The 19,037-nt window shown below is 37.6% G+C and overlaps 1 protein-coding gene across 1 annotated transcript; it reads left to right on the top strand.

The window, feature by feature from the left end:
• Nucleotides 1-646: 646 nt before the first annotated feature.
• erp27 (endoplasmic reticulum protein 27) lies at nt 647-9,312 on the top strand. Its single transcript, XM_084713172.1, has 7 exons — nt 647-813; nt 2,068-2,153; nt 3,870-4,007; nt 4,179-4,295; nt 6,134-6,259; nt 6,487-6,684; nt 9,208-9,312. The coding sequence occupies exons 1-7, from the start codon at nt 756-758 to the stop codon at nt 9,247-9,249; spliced, it is 765 nt and encodes a 254-aa protein (XP_084569298.1). The 5' UTR covers nt 647-755; the 3' UTR covers nt 9,250-9,312.
• The last annotated feature ends 9,725 nt before the right edge of the window (nt 9,313-19,037 follow it).

Genomic DNA, 19,037 nt, shown 5'->3' with positions numbered 1-19,037 from the left:
GACTCAATATAATTAATCAATTAGTAAAACAGATGCCAATTAGTTTCATAGTTGACTGCTCTATTGCTCAAAGATACTTTACACAATGAAAAGAAAAGAAAAAGCAAGGTAAAACATATTAAAAAAATAGTACAACATTTTTTTTTTTTTACATCATTGGGTGTCTGTATGATGATGAATGTATTGGATGGAAGTTGTGTCCCTCCTGTGGTGAATGTATCAAAATGCAGCCCAGACAGTTAATCTTCACTGGTCACACAGGCGTCCTCACTGCCTCACTGGGTTAAAGCACGAGTATTAACCTTGCTGCAGTGTCAGCAGAGCCTCTCACACACAATAAATACATGTGGCACGCTGCAGAACAAGACATTTCCAGACCCAAGTTGCTGAGAAGATGTTAATAACGAAACACACTAAAAGGCACAAAAAGGTGATGCTTCAAAAATGTATATCACAACTGGACACCATACCATAGCACAGACACACACTCAAACCTGTCCCCTGTGGCACAATGACACGTAGTCCAACATCCCAGCACCCCCACTTATCAAGAACACCTGGCTAGTTCCCACGAAGCCTCCAATCACATCCCAGAGAAGTAACAGCAGCCACAGCCGGCTGCCATGTGGCGACCATCAGAGACACAGCAGAGGTGACACGACTCTTCATACAGAGTCAAACAGCTACAAAGTCTCTTGGACATTGCTTGCTTTGTTTTCTTTACCTGCCTCCCTGTCGGTCGATTCAACCGAAACATGCTGGTCACTCTGCTCTTCTCCCTCCTGGTGTCTTCGGTCATCGCCACAGACAAAGGTAAATTGATTTAAGTTTTTTGTGTCTTCATGGTTTTATAGAATTTGTCCCTTTGTTCTCAGTGTGGAAAATCGATTAATTTGTGTCTTATGTTTTAATCAAAGTGTTGCAACTCTGCCTAAAGCCAATCTTTCACCACTTTCACTTGCCATGAAATGTTGTACAATTTTGTGCATTTAGACTTTATTGGACCCCAGAGGATAAATCCCAGTGATTTTGGTGACCTCCTTTACCTCTGGTGCCAACATGGACTTGACATTTTTGTTTTTCAGTGAAATATGATACAGACATTCATGGTGTCCACAGGATAAATCCCACTGTCTGATTATCCCCTTACTTTTCCCCTTATACCACCAACAGATCAAATCTTTCACTTATCTAGTGAAATATATCAGCATTAAAGAAGAGTATTGGGGACAGACATTCTTTTTTTTAGTTTTGCCTTTTGAGAAAAAAGTCAAAATGTCAAGAATAAAGTCGATATGCATTTTGACTTTATTCTCAGTGTTTTGATTTATATTTTCATAATGCATGTTTTGGTAATCTTCTTCCTTGGAACTGAAAGTTTGACTTAATTCTCCACATTTCAACAAAATGATAAAAAGACAAACTATTGTCTAGACATCTAGATAATGGCTGGCAGACAATGAATCCTAATGTGGTAATCCACTGACTTTTCCTTCGGTGCAGGTTCACATTTGTGGTTCTGAGTAACAGATCTTTACAATCAATGGACAGATTGCCATGAAATTCGGTTCTGACATTCATGCCCCTCAGGATGAAACGTGGTCCTTCTTTCCTGCTGTCATCATGTCAATTTGTCCAATACTTCAGTTTATGATTAAATACCTGCACAACTAATGACATTCAGCGTCAGCTGTACTCTTTGTTTAGCGCTAATTAGTTATTTTTAGCATGCCAACACACTAAAGATGGTGAACATGGAGAACATTATACATGCAGCATGTTGTCATTGTCATTGTGAGGATGTTAACACACAACTAAGTACACACAGCAGCTAGCTGTGATCATGGCTGTAGACTCTTAGCACAGACCCTTTTTCACAGCAGCTATATGAAATATAGGGTTAGGTGTTACAATGATACTAGTTAAGGTCTTGTTCCATTTAGTGCAGGAGAGTCTTTCCAGTGAGCCAACATGCACAATAGCAGCACTCTGACTCTGACCTGAATGGAGTGGGACTGGAAGGCACCAAAGATGTTGAATTGTGTGTCTCATGTCTTTCTCCCTCAGGCAGTGCCCTTCCCAGGCTGACTGACACCAAAGCTACCGAGGCCTTCATCGACTCTGCTGAGGTGGTGGTCATCGGATTCCTGGAGGTCAGAGAACAGAAAAAAAAAAATCTCAACCATGGGCTCAAATGAACTTTCAGACATGTTCTAAACGAGCCCGCGGGGCTGTTTTATGGCAAAGTTTATTATGCTAACATGCATGCGGCAGACCAGACATGATCAGACAAATTAGCTGAGAGTCAGACTGTGAGGGCTCCAAAAATACAGGTCCTGTTTTGCACCCTGGTCTTAGTGATGCAGCTGTCACGAATAGATTTCGTAGAAGAATGTATTTCCTGTGGCCACACCTTTGGCAGTGCTGGTGCTGTGAGGGTGGCTGGCTGCCCCACAGAGGCGAGCCCTTTGGCCCGACTGTGTGTGCGGGGGAAGATGGCGGGCCACTTGACAGGAAATACATGCGTATCTGAAGACTTGTGGGATTGGCTCCATTGACCCTCTTGTAAACAAGCACAAACAGGGAGATGGTTCATGGGAGGAGAGTAGAGGAGAGAGGCAGAGAGCACATGAGGATAATGCATAGTTGGACTGTGATGCTGAAGGCAAAGAGAGACCAAAATATTGGTGCTGTGACTCACTGGGAATGAACACATATTACAGGCTGCAAAATGATAAAATGGACTGCCAGAGCTCATGCAACAGCATCTCAGAAATAGACATGATTCACCTTCCTTTGAGCCAGACTCAGCTCGCTCTGCCTGCTACATTTCTTTGTTTCTCTTCCTTTCTTCCTCTCTGACTCCCTCTGCCCTCTTCACTTTTTCAAACTTAACAACAATAAAGTACACCTACTGGTGATCTTTGAGGAGGGAAAAAAGTCATTTTAAAGAGTAAAAAAATATGTCCCAACTCTGAAATGTGTCTTTTTATGCCAAACGCTGCATCCGTGGGTAAGATAAAATAAAAAGATGAGAAAAACAGAACTTTATTTGCCCCGAGGGAAATTGTTTTGAAGTAGTTGTAGTACAACTAGGAAAAGTAATCTAGAGTGCAAAACTGTAAATATAAAATAACATTAAAATATATATAACTATAAAGATATATAATTATAAAGAGGTTAACGTTAAGGTACAAAGGTTGACATATATTAATGATAATAACATTCAAAGGGAAATGATAAATGTCCTGTAATTTTAATGTAAGATAATAGATCATGATGTAACATACAACTTATCCAATGTCCATGTGTAAATAATAATATTATATTTATTGGACACAGAAGTCTACAAGTAAGAAATGTACGTGCAAAGACATTCTAAAACATTAAAGGAGAAATATGTCATTTATTTACTGCAATAAATCATAAAATGACCATGAAATGTCATCAGAGATTAAGGCAGTGGTTCCCTTTTTTTTGGCTGCATGAAATGGAAATACTAGTAGTACCTCCAGTAAATGTACTTTGTTAATTCCCACCCCTGCTAATGCGTATTGCCATACTCAACTCCTCAGGGTGTCTTAAAGTGTCTGCCTTCATTTGGATGTTTTATGTCACTTCCTGCTCATGAATGAAGGTATATTTTCAATCTTTTAAAAATCCTAATTTGCTGGTTGTACAAGAATCACAATATATGTATGATAATTCACATATTTTACAGGAAAAGACGAGCAATGGTATCAAAATTACTACATAGCATGTATTCATGACAGAGAAACAAACTGTGATGAGCCCAAAAGACTGTACCTGATAACAGGATGAGATGTAGTTCAAAGTATAACTCTCTCTGTTACTTTTCTGGCTCTCAGGGAGAGGAGAGTCACGGTTATCAGGAGCTTGTTGCAGCTGCAAAGCGAGTTGACTCAATCCCTGTAGCCATCTGCACTGAGAAGGAGGTGTGGGCTGACTACAGCCTCTCCTCTGACACCATCACCCTGTTCAGAAAGGTATTCTACACCATCATGACTTTGCATGACTTTAACTACCTCGGGCATCTTTTCAATAATAAAAGGGATGGTTTCTGTCTGTTTTATGATGATGACACTGCTGCTGCTGCTGCTGCTGCTGCTGCTGCTGCTGCTGATGATGATGATGATGATGTGTGTTATATGATCCAGGCAGATAACCACCAGGAGAACCTCGTTCTTGCTGAAGCCAAGAAATTAGAGGCTGACGGTCTCGTCAACTTCATGACCATCAACGAGGTCCGATACATCACAGAGTACAACCAAGTGGTACGTCCAGCTTATCATGTATCATGTTTTCCTGTCTATCTCTGTCAAATTATTATCTGCACAGGTGAAAGTCAAGGACAGAGGCATTATGTTTTCAAGATGTCTGTACATCTAACCAGTTTTTGTGATCAAAATATCACAGGAACCCTTGGAGGGAATTTGGCACAAATGTTCACTTGGACTCAAGGATGAAATGACTAGTCTTTGGTGGTCATATGATCACAAAACAGGTTTTTGGCCATAATTCAAGAATTCACACAAATAGACCCTATCTAACAGGATAAAGTGAAGCAATGACATTTTATAAAAAAAAAAGGTCAAAAGGTCAAAGGTCAACTTCACTGTGACATCATAATGTTCAGTCCTCTGTGCTCCTCTGGAAAGTCTCTAAATGAAAACAGCATGTTTCTCACTGGGAATTATTCACTTGACTTGTACATTTCAATGTGTGAGAACTTCCATCTTGCCAGAAAATACACTTAATACCTTTTATCAAACTCCTTCAAAGTCTTCACTGCATATATTATATGAGTCTAGACAGACATGATGTAAACTGTAACTTGTTGGTGAAGGCATACAGCCACAAGGCCGTAATTATAGTTTTCCTCCTGTCATGTGTCCCTTATAGCTTTACTTCTTTTACTTTAGATATATATTTCTTTATTGAAGACAAATGCAAAGAGAAAATGAGAAAAAGCAAATAAAAAATACACTTTTTATATTCAACATTTCCCACCATCCCTTCAACCATCACTCCATCATCCCCTTTAACCCCCTCACTTACACTTACCTGTTCTTCAGATACATACATATCTATATATCACTTCTCATATATAGCTATATGCAACTTAATGAGGATGGTCCTTACTGTACCATTTTGATTTGCACCTAATTGATATTTTTAGTTTGTATTTGCATTCTTTCCTGCTTTGTACTGCAACTGTTGCACAGCAATTTCCCTTGGGATGAATAATGTTCTAGCTTATCTTATGTTTTGTTTTCTTTCACACCACCCCTCAAAAACAATGCAAAGTTTCCAGTTTATTCTAAGAATATAAACATATTGTCACAATAGCAGATTTATAAAGTTCTTTACAATACTAGAATAATAAAAAAAAAAAAAAGATACCCCATTCATCTTTCTGAGTCAGCAAAGAAAAAAAAAATCCTAGGCACACAATATCAGATTTTTTTTTCCTTTCTTTAATTAACAACCTGCACACAGTGCTGATACATGAAAAGTCTGTCTGGTTTTGCTGCAAGCCAAATTTCAGACAGAACAATACAGACTGAACTGAACTGTCTTGAATGAGCGCTCAGAAGATTGATACTGATGAATTTATAATTAATAGAGATTGTATCATTTTAAAATGTGATAGTGAAAAAGTCTTAATTTTTTTGGGACAACCTCAAGCCAACATAAATAACTGGGTGAGCAGGAATGATCCTCACTCTGAATCTGTTTAAATTTTAGTCACTGGTTGTATTTTGTATCTGCACCTTATTTATATTCCTTCAGGATAATAAAGGTCTGTCTATCTTATCTTCTATTTTATTCTTATCTTTCCCACCTTCCCTTGTCGACAACATTCTGACAGTTCTAAGAATATAAACTATAACCAGCATAGATAGCTGGGTGAGCAGAGTTCATACAAGAACAGTAATTAGGCTCCCAAATGTCAGCACCAGCTGTAGAAAACACAATGATTATATGATTTATATTTGAAAATCGTTTGTAAGATCCTGTCAGGTGACGGACCTCTGACAAAGGAGATCATAGGTGACCAGTGTGAACGTAGCTTCTCCCATCTTAACCTTCGTGTTTTCTCTCTGCTCAGACAGCAGTGGGCCTGTTCAACTCAGAGGTGAAGGCACACCTCCTGCTCTTCGCCAACAGAGGGACCAAACAATATACTGAACTCAAGGAGCAACTGGGAGCTGTGGCCCCTGAGTTCACAGGAAAGGTGGGAACATTTGTGAACTCGCTTCACTTACAGAACAATAGTTTCAAATGTGTTTTACAGGTCGAGCACGTTCACATGGAAATATGTATCAAACTAAAGTAAATGCAGGGTTGTGATGTGTTTTATTAATGTTCAGCCACAAGTCAAATACAACCAAGTGATTTTACATTTCTATGTTTATTTGATCTGATCTATGATGAGCTAAATTAAGTCAAACTGTGCTCCAGTTCTTGTTTGTGTTGGTTAACGGAGCGGTGAAGTCCAACGCCCGCTCACTTGGATACTTTGGCCTCAAGTCTAAAGACCTCCCACAAGTTGGTATCTATGATGGAGACTCAGACATGAAGTGGCTCCTGCCTGAGGGAGAGATTTCTACTGAACGAGTACGAGACTTCTGCCAGTCCTTCTTAAAGGGGGAGCTGAAGGTGAGAAATCCGATGATTAGATTTATAAATGTTGGAGGATAAAAGTTTGGAGGCTGCTCATTGTGCTCCTATTTTCTTTTCTCTTTCACTTTTAAAGAAAAGGTATTTCATTAATACAAGCAAATAAAACACATAACACTCATGACAATGCAATCCAAAAAAAGTGAATTAGACAAAATAGAAGAAACATAAATAAAAGAAAAAGAACACAAACAAATAACATTTAAAGGATTCTTCAGATAATAAAATGTGCAGTACCAATACATTTAGAAACTGAAATAAAATATAACGTAGATTCAGTTTTCACCAACAAATGTTTCCCATTTCATATTATGTTATTCTACTTTGTGATGATTTATAGTTACTATTTTTTCCCACAAGAAACTGGCTCCTGCAGTGTATGTTTTTTTAGGGAACTTGAGTTCAGATTAATCCTTGATTGAGCTTTAAATATAAATATTTTACCTGATAGAATAATTGCATTTATTATCTGGGGACAGTCAAGGGACCTGTGATTTTTTTAAATTTAATTTAATTTTTATTTTTTTGTGTGAAATTGTTTGTTTGTTTGTTTTGTAACATGTAGACTAACAAACTATTTAAAACAAGAACAGCCAAGTTTAGAAATTTAAAATAAGCAGCACAAATAAGACATTTAGAAACCAAGAGAGAAATTAAACAAGAAACTGTGCAATAAAAACAAAACAGAAACACTTGTTCGCCCGTCATGTTTAAAAAAGTGGCATAAAGGAAAGTGGCAGTGGGTTTGGAGCACACCAGCCGTGTGTGCAACATGAGTAAAAGCACTTCTTGCCATCACAGTAAAGTATAGGTGCCACACAACAGACAGGAAACCTCACTAATTTGCTGTGTTACACGACACGGAGCTCCAGCTGGGTGTGACGCAGAGTCTGAAGCCGCACAACAAAACAGACGGACCAGAGTGTGTGCCAGGACATCAACAAAGTGTGGCACTAAAAAGACTGAAGACACATCATCTTAAATTAACCTAAGTGAACAATAAATTGCATTTAGGATTAAATTTAAAAACAAACTTCACTGATTTCATATTTAATATATATTCTTTAAAATACCCTTTTTAGGTTTAATGACACAAATAATTTCAACTTTGAAGCTGCGGTTTTGTACATTTCTCTCAGGCTCAATCACAGTTTATTGCACTTTACACTTTCTACATGATTATCGACAACACTTAACTTGATACTTAAAAATACATTAGAAACATATTCATAATGCATCATATTACATGCTTATGTTAATGTAGAATTGCAAGTTAGTTAGTTAGTTAACAGCACTCAGAAATATTCATAATGCTTTATAACAATAATCATAACACATTATAAAACATTTTATAATAATTAATAAGGTCAAGTATCATAATACTTAATTGCTGGTCACTCACTGGTATTTTTTTTTTTTTGCAAGGATAATTCTCATAGTTTAATACACTAGAACCATTTTATGATGCACTGTATAATGATTATAATGTATTATAACTATATGTCCATCATTCAGTTGTTTTTTTTTACAACACTGTGTATGTTGTTCTGCCATATATTTTTTTTAATTTTATTTTACTTAAAGCAAAGAGTGACCACTTATGGTGACTTATAACCATCTTATAATGTTTTACATTTGACTATACCTCAGGAATTTCATTACTTTGCTTTACCTGAAGTACTCAAAGACCACTTGGAGTAATTTATAATCACACTGTAATGCATTATAACAGTGACTATGATGCATTATACAATGGTTATATTTTGCTATGATGAGAATTATAATACACTGTGATCTTTGCCAAAAAAGTCAGTGAGTGATTAACAATGATAAAGTATTATGATGATAGACCTTACACGACATTAAAATGCTTTAGAATGTATTATGATTATTGTTATAAAGAGACTTGATTATAACTATGATCATATATTGCTATAAGCACAGTATAATGCATTTTTAAGTAATGCATTGTTTTTTTTAATAATTTATAAATCATTATAATGCATTATAGATATGGGTGTCACATAATTTGTTGCAGGGTTATTTCTAGAAAAAGACTGAGTGTCCTTTCATTTTTATAATGCCTAGACCTTTACCTGGCAAATGTTTATAAATTCATTTATTTATATTCATTTAACTAAAATCACTAATTTTCCTTCAGGGTCTACACAATCTGTACATTATACAACACCCTCTGTCCTTAAACCCTTGTGTTTTTCCTTGCCTCTCTCCTGAATATTCTACAATTTTTGACAAATAAAACTACATATGCAAATCAAAAACAGATTAAATAACGTGCCATGATGCACCAGTGTTACTGACATAGATGAAGTTAGTTCCTAAATTGAGGTATTTCTTTGAGCTTTCCTCTGAAGAACATTATTATGTGTCTGTAAAGCATTAAATAAATAATGTTGAGGTAAAAGTGTTGTAGATAGACGTGTCATATATTCCCTCTGTGCTGAATTTTCATTTATTACACGTTTATTTATTCTTTTTCAGGAGGTGAAGCAGGCAGGAGCAGAAGCCAAAACAGAGCTGTAGGACTCATAGAAGGAATGTAAATGAAATCATATGTATAAAATAAGATGGAAAAGGAGTGTCTGCGTTGAATTCTTTGGCTGTGTGTCAGACTGTCTCTTCTTTCCATCACAAAGAGGAAAGTATGCAAAGTGAACATTTTTCATGTGTGCGTGTGTCTATCATGCGTCCCCACTTATTTACATGTGTGTGTTATGTTTTGTCTGTTTGTGTGAGTGTGAGCCCGTCTGCGGTCGGGTTAGCAGACCACAGGTCACTGACCACAAGTCACAGAGATCTGGCAGAGTTTGTCAGTCTGTCCACTAAAGTTATTGTCAGAACCACAACACACCGACCTCAAAGAGAGTGACAGAGAGCAGACGGGGAAGATATGGTACTCATTTCTCTTATGATTCATCCTGGAGAGGAAAGTGAAAAACATCGTCTGCACAGGATAAACTAACATGAAAACCTCCAAAGAAGAAAGTCAGAGGCTGCAATCACACACAGTCAGAAGGGAATTAAATTAAAAAATGAAATTCAAGGGATGTGACCCAAAGACATATCAGGCTCTGAATATGGATAAAAGAGAGTGTTTAGCAATAAAGGCTATAAAAACTCTATAAAAGAACAACAGATGGGCCGTAGACATGAAGAGTGAAAAAGTTTGGGCTCGTCCCAAAAATATTCTCTCAAGCTAGAAGGGAATGTCAAGGCCCAGACTGGGATCAGTATAATTAGTGGTGTTGTACTGCCAGGCGGATGCATCCGGCGGAATTGGGAAAGCCTGGCAGGTGGACGTTTCTCAGAGACCAGATGGAAATATACAGCGTGTGTCGCCTGACATCTGAGTTTGTTTACGGCTGCTGCAGCCGAGACAGTGTTACATAAAGCACTGACGGGGGGGATCTATGAGATGGTGGTGAGACAAACACATCAAAAGGTAAACTGTGAGAGAACAACTGATTTTACACAATACTGGAAGCTCATACTAGAAAATGTATGATCATTAATTACAATTGTTTTGTTTATTTACATATTATTTCTCAAATTTTCATAAATAAATGAGAAACTTTCTCAAAAAATGACTTAGTATCTCAGCGTCCGGAAAGTATACAGATCTACCTCATTCCATTTTAATCCTGTTTTTCCTGAGAGATGGTATCACATGAGATTGGTATGACAGAGGTGTACATACATTTGGACATTTATATGAACACAACAATTTGAAAACCTTTCAACAACTGAGATCCTCCTTTGGGCTTCCAGCAGCACATTTTTTTTAAGTATCTACAGGTTAGAGATTATATCAGCGTACAACAGGCTGGGAAACTCACCCCACTAGAGGACATAGATATTATGATGCAAGAAAAACATAATTCTCAAGGATTTTTATCCTATGCCTATAACAAACTCATGAGTCTCACAGAAAGTAGAGTTCTCAATGCAAAGGTTAAATGGGAAGTGGACATTGGCCATACATTTGAGGAAGTGGAAGCTGATTGGTGATAGCTTTCAATCATTCTCCTGACACCAAATCTTACAGTTTAACTTAATACATAGGGTCTATTTGACGCCATATTGGCTCCACAAAATAAGTAGTAGCTATTCAGAGTACTGTCCTAGATGTAAGACTGAAATAGGGACTCTTTTACACATGTTCTGGACATATAGATATCTGAAACAGTACTGGAGATCTATTTTGGATATTACGAAGCGTATTGTGTGGGTGCAGATCCCAACTAACCCAAGACTGACATTACTGGGGGACATATCTGTTTTGCCAGTCAATATGAGAGGCAATATCCCCTTTGTCAGACTAATGGCCCTAATGTATTGCCATCCGCTGGAAAAGTGAGGAGCCCCTCAGTGTATCTCTGTGGCTTAAAGAGCTGTCATCATACTCTCAGAGAAGATTATGTATAATCTTAGAAAAAAGTCATTACTTTTTGAGGAATAATGGGGAACCTTTGTAACCTTTTTACAAAACAGAACTTCTCGTGACTTTGATGTACATGATCAAACCTAAGGCTGCTCTGCAGTCCTCTGGCCCAGGATGTCTGGGTAATCTATCATAAAGATTACATATAGTGCAGTATTATGTAAAAGTATAGTGTATACCCTATATTTTCATGTCAGAATCTCTTGTGCTTACAAGACATGCACATATTGTTTTTTTGTTTGTTTTTTTCTGTCTGCTTGTTTGTTTTTCTCACCTGTTATACTAGTGGATACTGCTATGAATACTGTCACTACTTAACTAGTTTTAATTGTTTTTTTTTATACATTAATTTTGTCCATTTGGACATTTGAGGGGTGGTGGTGGGTGGGAACAGATGTTTGATTTGTAATTGAATTGAATCTTGTTTATTTGGGGAAAATAAATGGAAAACTCAATAAACGTACTGTTGAAAAAAGACAGTCACCAGTAATGGAAAATACTGAATTACCTGAGATTACCTGGGATTTAGCTGAAGAGCTGGAGTTTTAGACTGTCAACCTGAATTTAAAAAAAATCCCACTCAAATCTTTGCAAAAACCTTTTTAATTGGCAAGCTTTCACTCAGAGACCTTCAGTTCATGCCTTGAAGAAGGCTTCTGACCCAAAACTTGCTTATTAAAAAGATTTTTGCACACATCAAAGAGTGTGGAATCATGTTTAATTACATTCAGTTATATTTGCATAGCTTTCAGAGCCCTACAACATCAATTTTCATTTGATGCTATTTCTAACATACTAATTTATTTAGTGAACAATTAATGATTAAAGTTTATGATAGAAAACAAGCAAATTGTGATCATATTTCTATATCTGAGTGAGCACACAGAGATAAAAGACTTGGGCCTGCCTATATTTATGAGAAGTGATGAAAAAATCAAAGTAATGTTAAATGCTAAATGACTGCATTTGCATTCACACTGTTCTGTCTTAAAGGACTAGTGTGCGGAATTTAGTGGCATTTAGCTTTGAGAGCTTGCAAATTGCAAACACCTCGTCTCACTCTCCCCTTCCAAGCTTGTAGGAGAACCTACAGAGGTCCCAAAACTCACAAGAGCCGGTGTTTGGTTTGTCTGGTCTGGGGTATTGCACAAACATTTTGATACATGGTGGCTCTCTGTAGATATAAATGACTCTAAGGTAACAAAAACGCAGTCATTCTTATTTTCAGATGATTATACACTAATGAAAACATACTTATGAATATTATGTTCCATAGCTGCCATATTCTGCTAATAAATCCCCATGAATTTTACACACTGGACCTTTAACTTCAGTAACATGCGGTGCAGTTAGTGGAGATTAAAGCCTGTTTTGGATTATGTTTGCTATGAAGCAGTGTTTATTTTCTCCTTAAATACACTGCACATTATTTCTGTTTTTTATTATTGTTGTATTGTATTTAGCAGCATTTTACTGACTTTAATATTGCTTTGTTAATGTTCCTGATGCAATGTCAAGGGGCCAAACCCCAGTTTTACTCCAGTATATTTGTATGATTAGATGTAACAATTAAGGAATCTTGAATCTCTCTGACTTTCTCTCTAGATTTAGTTTCTTATCATTTTCCAGCTGTAACCTTGCAGATTAAAAACAACCTGTTTCACTCTTGATCTAGGTGGGATGACACTGATGATCAGCTGCAGCAGTAAAGGCATCACCACAACATTTGGCTTTTAGCGAAAACATTCACTTTAAATCCTGAACCTTTACTGTGCTGCTCCTGTTTACACACGGCAAGGAATGGCTGTCAAAGTGAAAACTTTTTTTTTATTTTCTGATGCTTTATTTTAACTGACACTGGTACACAACAGAATGACAGCAGCCGTGCTTTTACATGATACAGGCCACCATCGTGGTTGTGGAGATGATTGTCCAAACCTTTCACAATATATCACACACTGATTTGACAGTATAGTGTTTAAATTGTCTCCTCTCTCATGATGGGTTGTATTTTAGCTATGATAGTACCATAATACTACAGCAGAAATCCTGGAGAAGGTCAGATGCTCAGCCACTTGTATTCTCTGACCGCATCTACTGAAGGTGTGAATTTTTGAGTGCTGGTAAGGCTGATGGTGAGAAACAGCAGTGGAAAGTAACTAAGTACACTAACTATCTAAGTACATTAATTGAAGTACAGTGCACAGCTTTAGTTACTACTGTGGTTAGTTTTTCAGTAACAGTTTTCTATACCCTCCCTGTCCAGTGAAAACCATGTATCTCCAAAGTTGCAGATTTGGAAATTTTCTGATAAACTGAAGGATTAAGTGTTACTTTATGGGCCTGTTACTTCTTAAGCCAGAGATACTCAACTTGTGGCCCACAGGCCACAGATTTATAAAATACCAGATTTATCTGTCAATCCCTACACCGAGTTAATTTAGTTAATAAATAACAAAAATAATAAGCTCTTCATTTGAACAAAGAATTTCAAAGAAAGATGAGTTATAGGCCCTTTAATGTTTATTAGTTTTATTTGGGAAATAAAGTTATTATTAATGTTTGTTTATTAACTGGCTCTTGGTCTCTTCTTATTTTGCAAATTTGGCCCCTGAGCAAAGCACGTTGAGTATTTCTGCCTTAAGACAAATAAACTATTTGAAAAACCTCACTGGATTAGCTGGAAAATAGATTGTCACAAAGGGCAACAGGGCTGTTTATCTTATAGAATATGATGCATTGCTGTGGATTTAACTATTCAACACTATATGAAGTAATGCACCAGTAATATTGATCAAAAACCATAATATATAATGTTTGCATTTACATTTACAGGGACCATTTTACTGCAGGATGAGAACTTTTACTTTTGATACTGAAAGTACATTTTGCTGATAATATTTAGTATAGTCTCAGGCATATTTACACACTAGTATTATTACTTTTATTTAAGTGATACTGAATACTTTCTCACCCCCGGTGAGAAAATCAGCCTCGGTGCTTTCTCTCATGTCACATGTGAAGCAACTCGACTTCACTGCTGAAACTAAACACAAAAGTCTCTGTTCTCCACAACACCAGCAAATCTTGGAGATCTCACGGTCCTGTTGGTCTAAACTGAGCAGCAACTTGGCTCTTAGCTGCCGTCTCAAGGAAACCTCATAAATCTTCATCCAAAACCAGTCTCTAAGTAAGACACAGTCGGTCTCTAATAAGTAAGCAATAAGTACAGTATACTGTAGGTCATGGCTCTAGTCAAGTCTGTAACCGGTGTTATTCCCAAGTTGTCAAAACACTTTAAGGTTTTTTTAAATTTCGTGGTCTACTGTCTGTTTATCCTACCATAAGATCATCCTCGTGGATCTGACATTAAATGTAAATACTGTATAGTACATTATGTAGTTCATTGTATAGTATTAAAGGTAGAATAGGCAGGTTCACCAGAAAAGTAGTTGATGAACTGGGTCATCAAATAATGCTTTATCTTGGTAAAGCACCTCAAACACTGCAAAATAATGAGAAAATAAGGAAATACAAGCAGACGGCAGGGTCTCTGCAGGTACTGATACAACCACAAACTTCTAATGGGTCATATGTGATGACTGAAAGAGATTAGTGTCTCTTTTTTGTAGGAAAATCCTGCATGCCCTTAAATAGCTGTTTTATAGCTCCATTTTATGCACGAGTTATGACTAAAGTAAATGTTTTCTGGTTCTGCAGGAAAGTTTAACCTGTGCTCACTGGACAGAAACAAATGTTTAACCTAATCTTGGGGGAAAGATTTGGGTATTTCTCAGTGGGTGGGTGGGGTGGTGGTGGGCTTGGACCCGATTTGTTTGGTTCACTTGCAACTAGTCAACTGACTCATGAAAAACTCTTGTAGAGAATAATATAAACTGACAGACAGACGAGGCTCAGAGACAAAGTTGCAATTACCAATCTGTCTTCAGCACCATAGACAGTGCCATGAATTTATCAATACACAGCACCGATATGCTACTGATGTTTCCAGAGTCATGGTCAGAGCCATAGATGATGATCAGTGATCAATGAATTAGGCAGACTAGACTAACATCAACTAAACAACTCCTCTGCCCCTGCACTCTCATGCTACTAGGGGATGGAGAGGGAGGAAGGATCCCTCAGGTTTACAAGGGGAATATGACCCCATGTGCTCTCCTTAAAATCTGAAATGTAAAAAATAGACAAATAATCATAAGTCAATCATATGTACATTCTTAGAATTGTTTTGTATGCAGCACGTCTCACAGTATTACACAAATGAGCCCAGTGATATTTTAGCTGTTACATCCTTCTGTACTATTTAACTGTAACTGTTAAAAAATAAGAAGTTCCAAAAAAAAGACAACAACAACAACAAAAACAACAACTCTAAATGCTCAACCTAGTAAAGTTTTTGCTCTGTAAGTTTGCTGTAAGTTTCCCTCAACTTGTCTTAAAGTCAAATGAATTTTATTTTATGTATGTGGATCCAAATCATAACAAAAAATATCTTAGGGCACTTGTCATATAGAGCAGGTCTAGGCTCTTTATATGTACACCATTTGCTTTTATTTACATTCCTTAATACAAAATCTAATATCTAACTTTTTCAGTCATTAAGTTGTTTGTTACATTGTCTTTTCCCCATGTCCCGAACGACACCTTGCTCACTACACAGACTACACAGACATGTACCTACAACACGAAATGTTCTCTCTGAGTTATGAGCATCCACACGCACACTGAGGTAATGGCTTAAAAAGAACAGTCTAAATGCATGGCTGTAACTGGTCATTTAAATGTTGTTTGTTTCAATGATACGCTTCATGTGTATCATGCAAGTGGAGCAAAGTTGGCAGAGACAAAGGAAGGAAGTGTACAACAAAGATCCTTTGACATTACATTTAGAACAGCTCCAGTTACACACCATTTAAACTCTGTTGTGTAAAAACATAAGCGGAGCTGAAGAACCTGCTGTAAACACTCATCTATTCTTTATGTATCTTGGAGGTGTGTTAATGTGGGGTAATGACCAATAGTTTGTTTCAAAGGCCTGAGAACAGATGTGTTAGAGTCACGGTCAATTAGGTCTGAGGTCAGGGCCACATATCATCTCAAGTTCATTTTATAAACAGTTGTTTTACTGTCAAATTTCTCAGTCTGGACTCTGTTTTAAAGGATGGGAGGGAAGGAGGGGAAGAAGTATGTGATAACTATGAAAGAAATACATTAATTATTCTTTTGAGCCTCAGCAATCTTAAAAAAGTTCTTTGACAATACTGTGTTTTCGTGGCATCAATCCAGTTGGCCATATTGGAGGTACTGAATGTAAACAACACAACAAAAGTTTTGTTGCTCAAAATGGTAAATTTTGCAAACAGGAGCTTGTAAAAAAAAAACTACTTTCTCATCAGCTGACTTCATAATTAAATTATTTGAAGAGGAGCATTTCAATTATTTACGTTTATGACAGATCAGCATTTTGGTCCAAAAAGTTTTACTAGTAGCCTATTAGACTCAAAATCCTAAAAGTCTTTGATGTTAAATTTCCAAAATGTAAAGATCAGTTGATCACCTACCTCGGCTCTCACCATACACGTGTGATTGATGAGCTGATACTGTGCCGCTCTCACCATCCATACACCATCTGGTTATAGGTTTCCTGTGTGTGGTCTTGGCTATCTGCATATCTGGTTGTCATTCCAAGATTATATCATATCATTTTCTCCTGAGCAAGTCCTCCTCTGCAAGTTTTAGCAGCTTCCACAGCTTATTAACTGACTGAAGTTTGGCTGGAGTTTGGATCTTTAACATAATGACAGAACTGTTATTTCTTTACATTCTTCTGATAATTTAGTTTTGAGGTGTTTTGAAGGGTTCATCAAAGCCTACATCACAGCTTGCCTCCTGACATCACTGGACCTACTCCAATTTGCTTATCGCTCCAACCATTTTATGGAGTATACAATATTCCCCATGCTGCACACAGCGCTAACTCACCAGGAAAACAAAAACACCTGAGCCAGAATGTTGTACACTGACTTTGGTTCAGCATTTAAAACTATCACCGGTGGAGAAACCTTCTCTGCTCTGCCTCAATACCACCACCTGCCGCTAGATCCTGGATTTCCTCACCAAAAGACCACAGATAGTTTGTGCTGGCAACAGATCCTCAGTCATTATCACGCTGAGCACCGGAGCCCCCCCAAGGCTGTGCTCAAACCAACATTATTCACTCTGCTAACACATGACTCTGCAGGCAGATTCAGAGGAAAGCAGATCACCAAATTTGCAGACGAGACCACAGAAGTGGGACTCAGGGCAGGTTTAACATCTTGTGGGCTGGTGAAAGGAAAACAATCCGGTGCTCAATGTTGACAAAACCAGAGAGATGATTGTTGATTTCAGGAGGTCGCAGTCTGAGCACACACCCCTCGACATCAGCAGATCTCGGAGAGTCTCACCTAGTCAATGAACACTACAAAGATCGTCAAATGGGCCCAGCAGAGACGGCACTTTCTCAGGAAACTAAAACAAGCAACTGTCCCCACTAACAGTCTCACTACATTCTACAGAGCCACTGCTGAGAGTGTGCTGATATACTGCAGCTCACCATGGTACTCCAGCTGCAACATCAGTGACACTAAAACCCTGCAGGGGAAGATCATAGGCATCCCTCTACCCTCCATCCCGGACCTCTGCATGCATAAGGTGCTGAACATTGTGAAAGATCCCTCACACCCTCTTCACGGTGTTTGATCCTCTGCCAACAGGCAGGAGGTTTTCAAATCGTCAGAGCAAGAACCACGAGACTGTTAAACAGTTTCCTTCCACAGGCTATCAGGCTGCTCCATCTCTCTCTGATCAGCTGTAGCAATAACTGACTCTTAAAATGTATATTACATTTTAACATTGCACTTTACATTTTTTTTTTTATCTCAATTGTTGTTGTTGTTTGTTGATGTTTTGTTTTCTTTTAAATGTCTGTGTTTTAGTCTAAGTATGTCGCCTTGCACATTGAGAAACATTTATTTCGTTATGCCTTGCAGATATGTATGGTAAAAATGACAGCAAACAGATTTGCTTTGATTTGATTTGATTTGATTTGATGTTTTGAAACTATAATTATTACAAACTGTACCATACTGTGTCTTGTTTAAAGACATTTAAAAACAGTTTCAGCCTCCCTCAGATCCTCAGCCAGGCTGTCTAAACGGATTAGGGAATAAAAACAAAAAAGCTGCCTCACCAAATGGTTCTGTCTTGCACTTTGGAACAACAAAACGACTCGTGCCAGAGGGCCGCCTCAAGGGAAGTGCTTTAAAAAGAGTAAAAGTATTTTAAAATCAATATGGAAACTTAGAGAGAAGAATCTCTGAAGCAACTTTAAAACAGGTGTAATGTGTTCTCGCTTTCTGGCCATAGTCCACATTAGGCCACAGTAACACAGTATTATATTTGATCTGTGAGGGTAAAAGATCATTTAATAAACAAGATAGGATGTTTATGACTGAAATGAGGATAGTGTCTATCATGGTACGTGTGCACCTATGCTTGTAAGCTTTCCAGTTTCTGCTCCATAGACAGGAAAAGTTTAAATGTCAAAATGCAATAACAAAAAAGAAACCGATCCAAACGCTTTAGACGTTATATTTCCTGTCTATTCAGGGATGCTGTGGCATTGTTTTCTCCAACTGTGTCCCCCACGCACTGAATGCATCCACAAAAATGGACTCTGGACCAGACATTGAAATTACATGGCGTACGTTCCAAGACAAATCCCTGACACACCAGGAATAACGTTAGACTACGAAACACGAAGGACACCAAGGTCACCCTGCAGCAGCCCTGAAGCTCTCTCTTCGTG

Source organism: Lutjanus erythropterus, chromosome 3 (assembly GCF_056507025.1).
Source record: "Lutjanus erythropterus isolate fLutEry1 chromosome 3, fLutEry1.hap2, whole genome shotgun sequence".
Lineage (NCBI taxonomy): Eukaryota > Metazoa > Chordata > Actinopteri > Lutjaniformes > Lutjanidae > Lutjanus > Lutjanus erythropterus.
Note: the sequence above shows the minus strand (reverse complement) of the source record. Positions and strands in the feature narration are given on the sequence as shown.

Coding starts and splice junctions, on each gene's coding strand:
- erp27 (XM_084713172.1), top strand. CDS start 756: ATGCTGGTCACTCTGCTCTTCTCCCTCCTGGTGTCTTCGGTCATCGCC. Junction 814..2,067: donor GGTCATCGCCACAGACAAAG/GTAAATTGATTT, acceptor TTTCTCCCTCAG/GCAGTGCCCTTCCCAGGCTG. Junction 6,685..9,207: donor TCTTAAAGGGGGAGCTGAAG/GTGAGAAATCCG, acceptor ATTCTTTTTCAG/GAGGTGAAGCAGGCAGGAGC.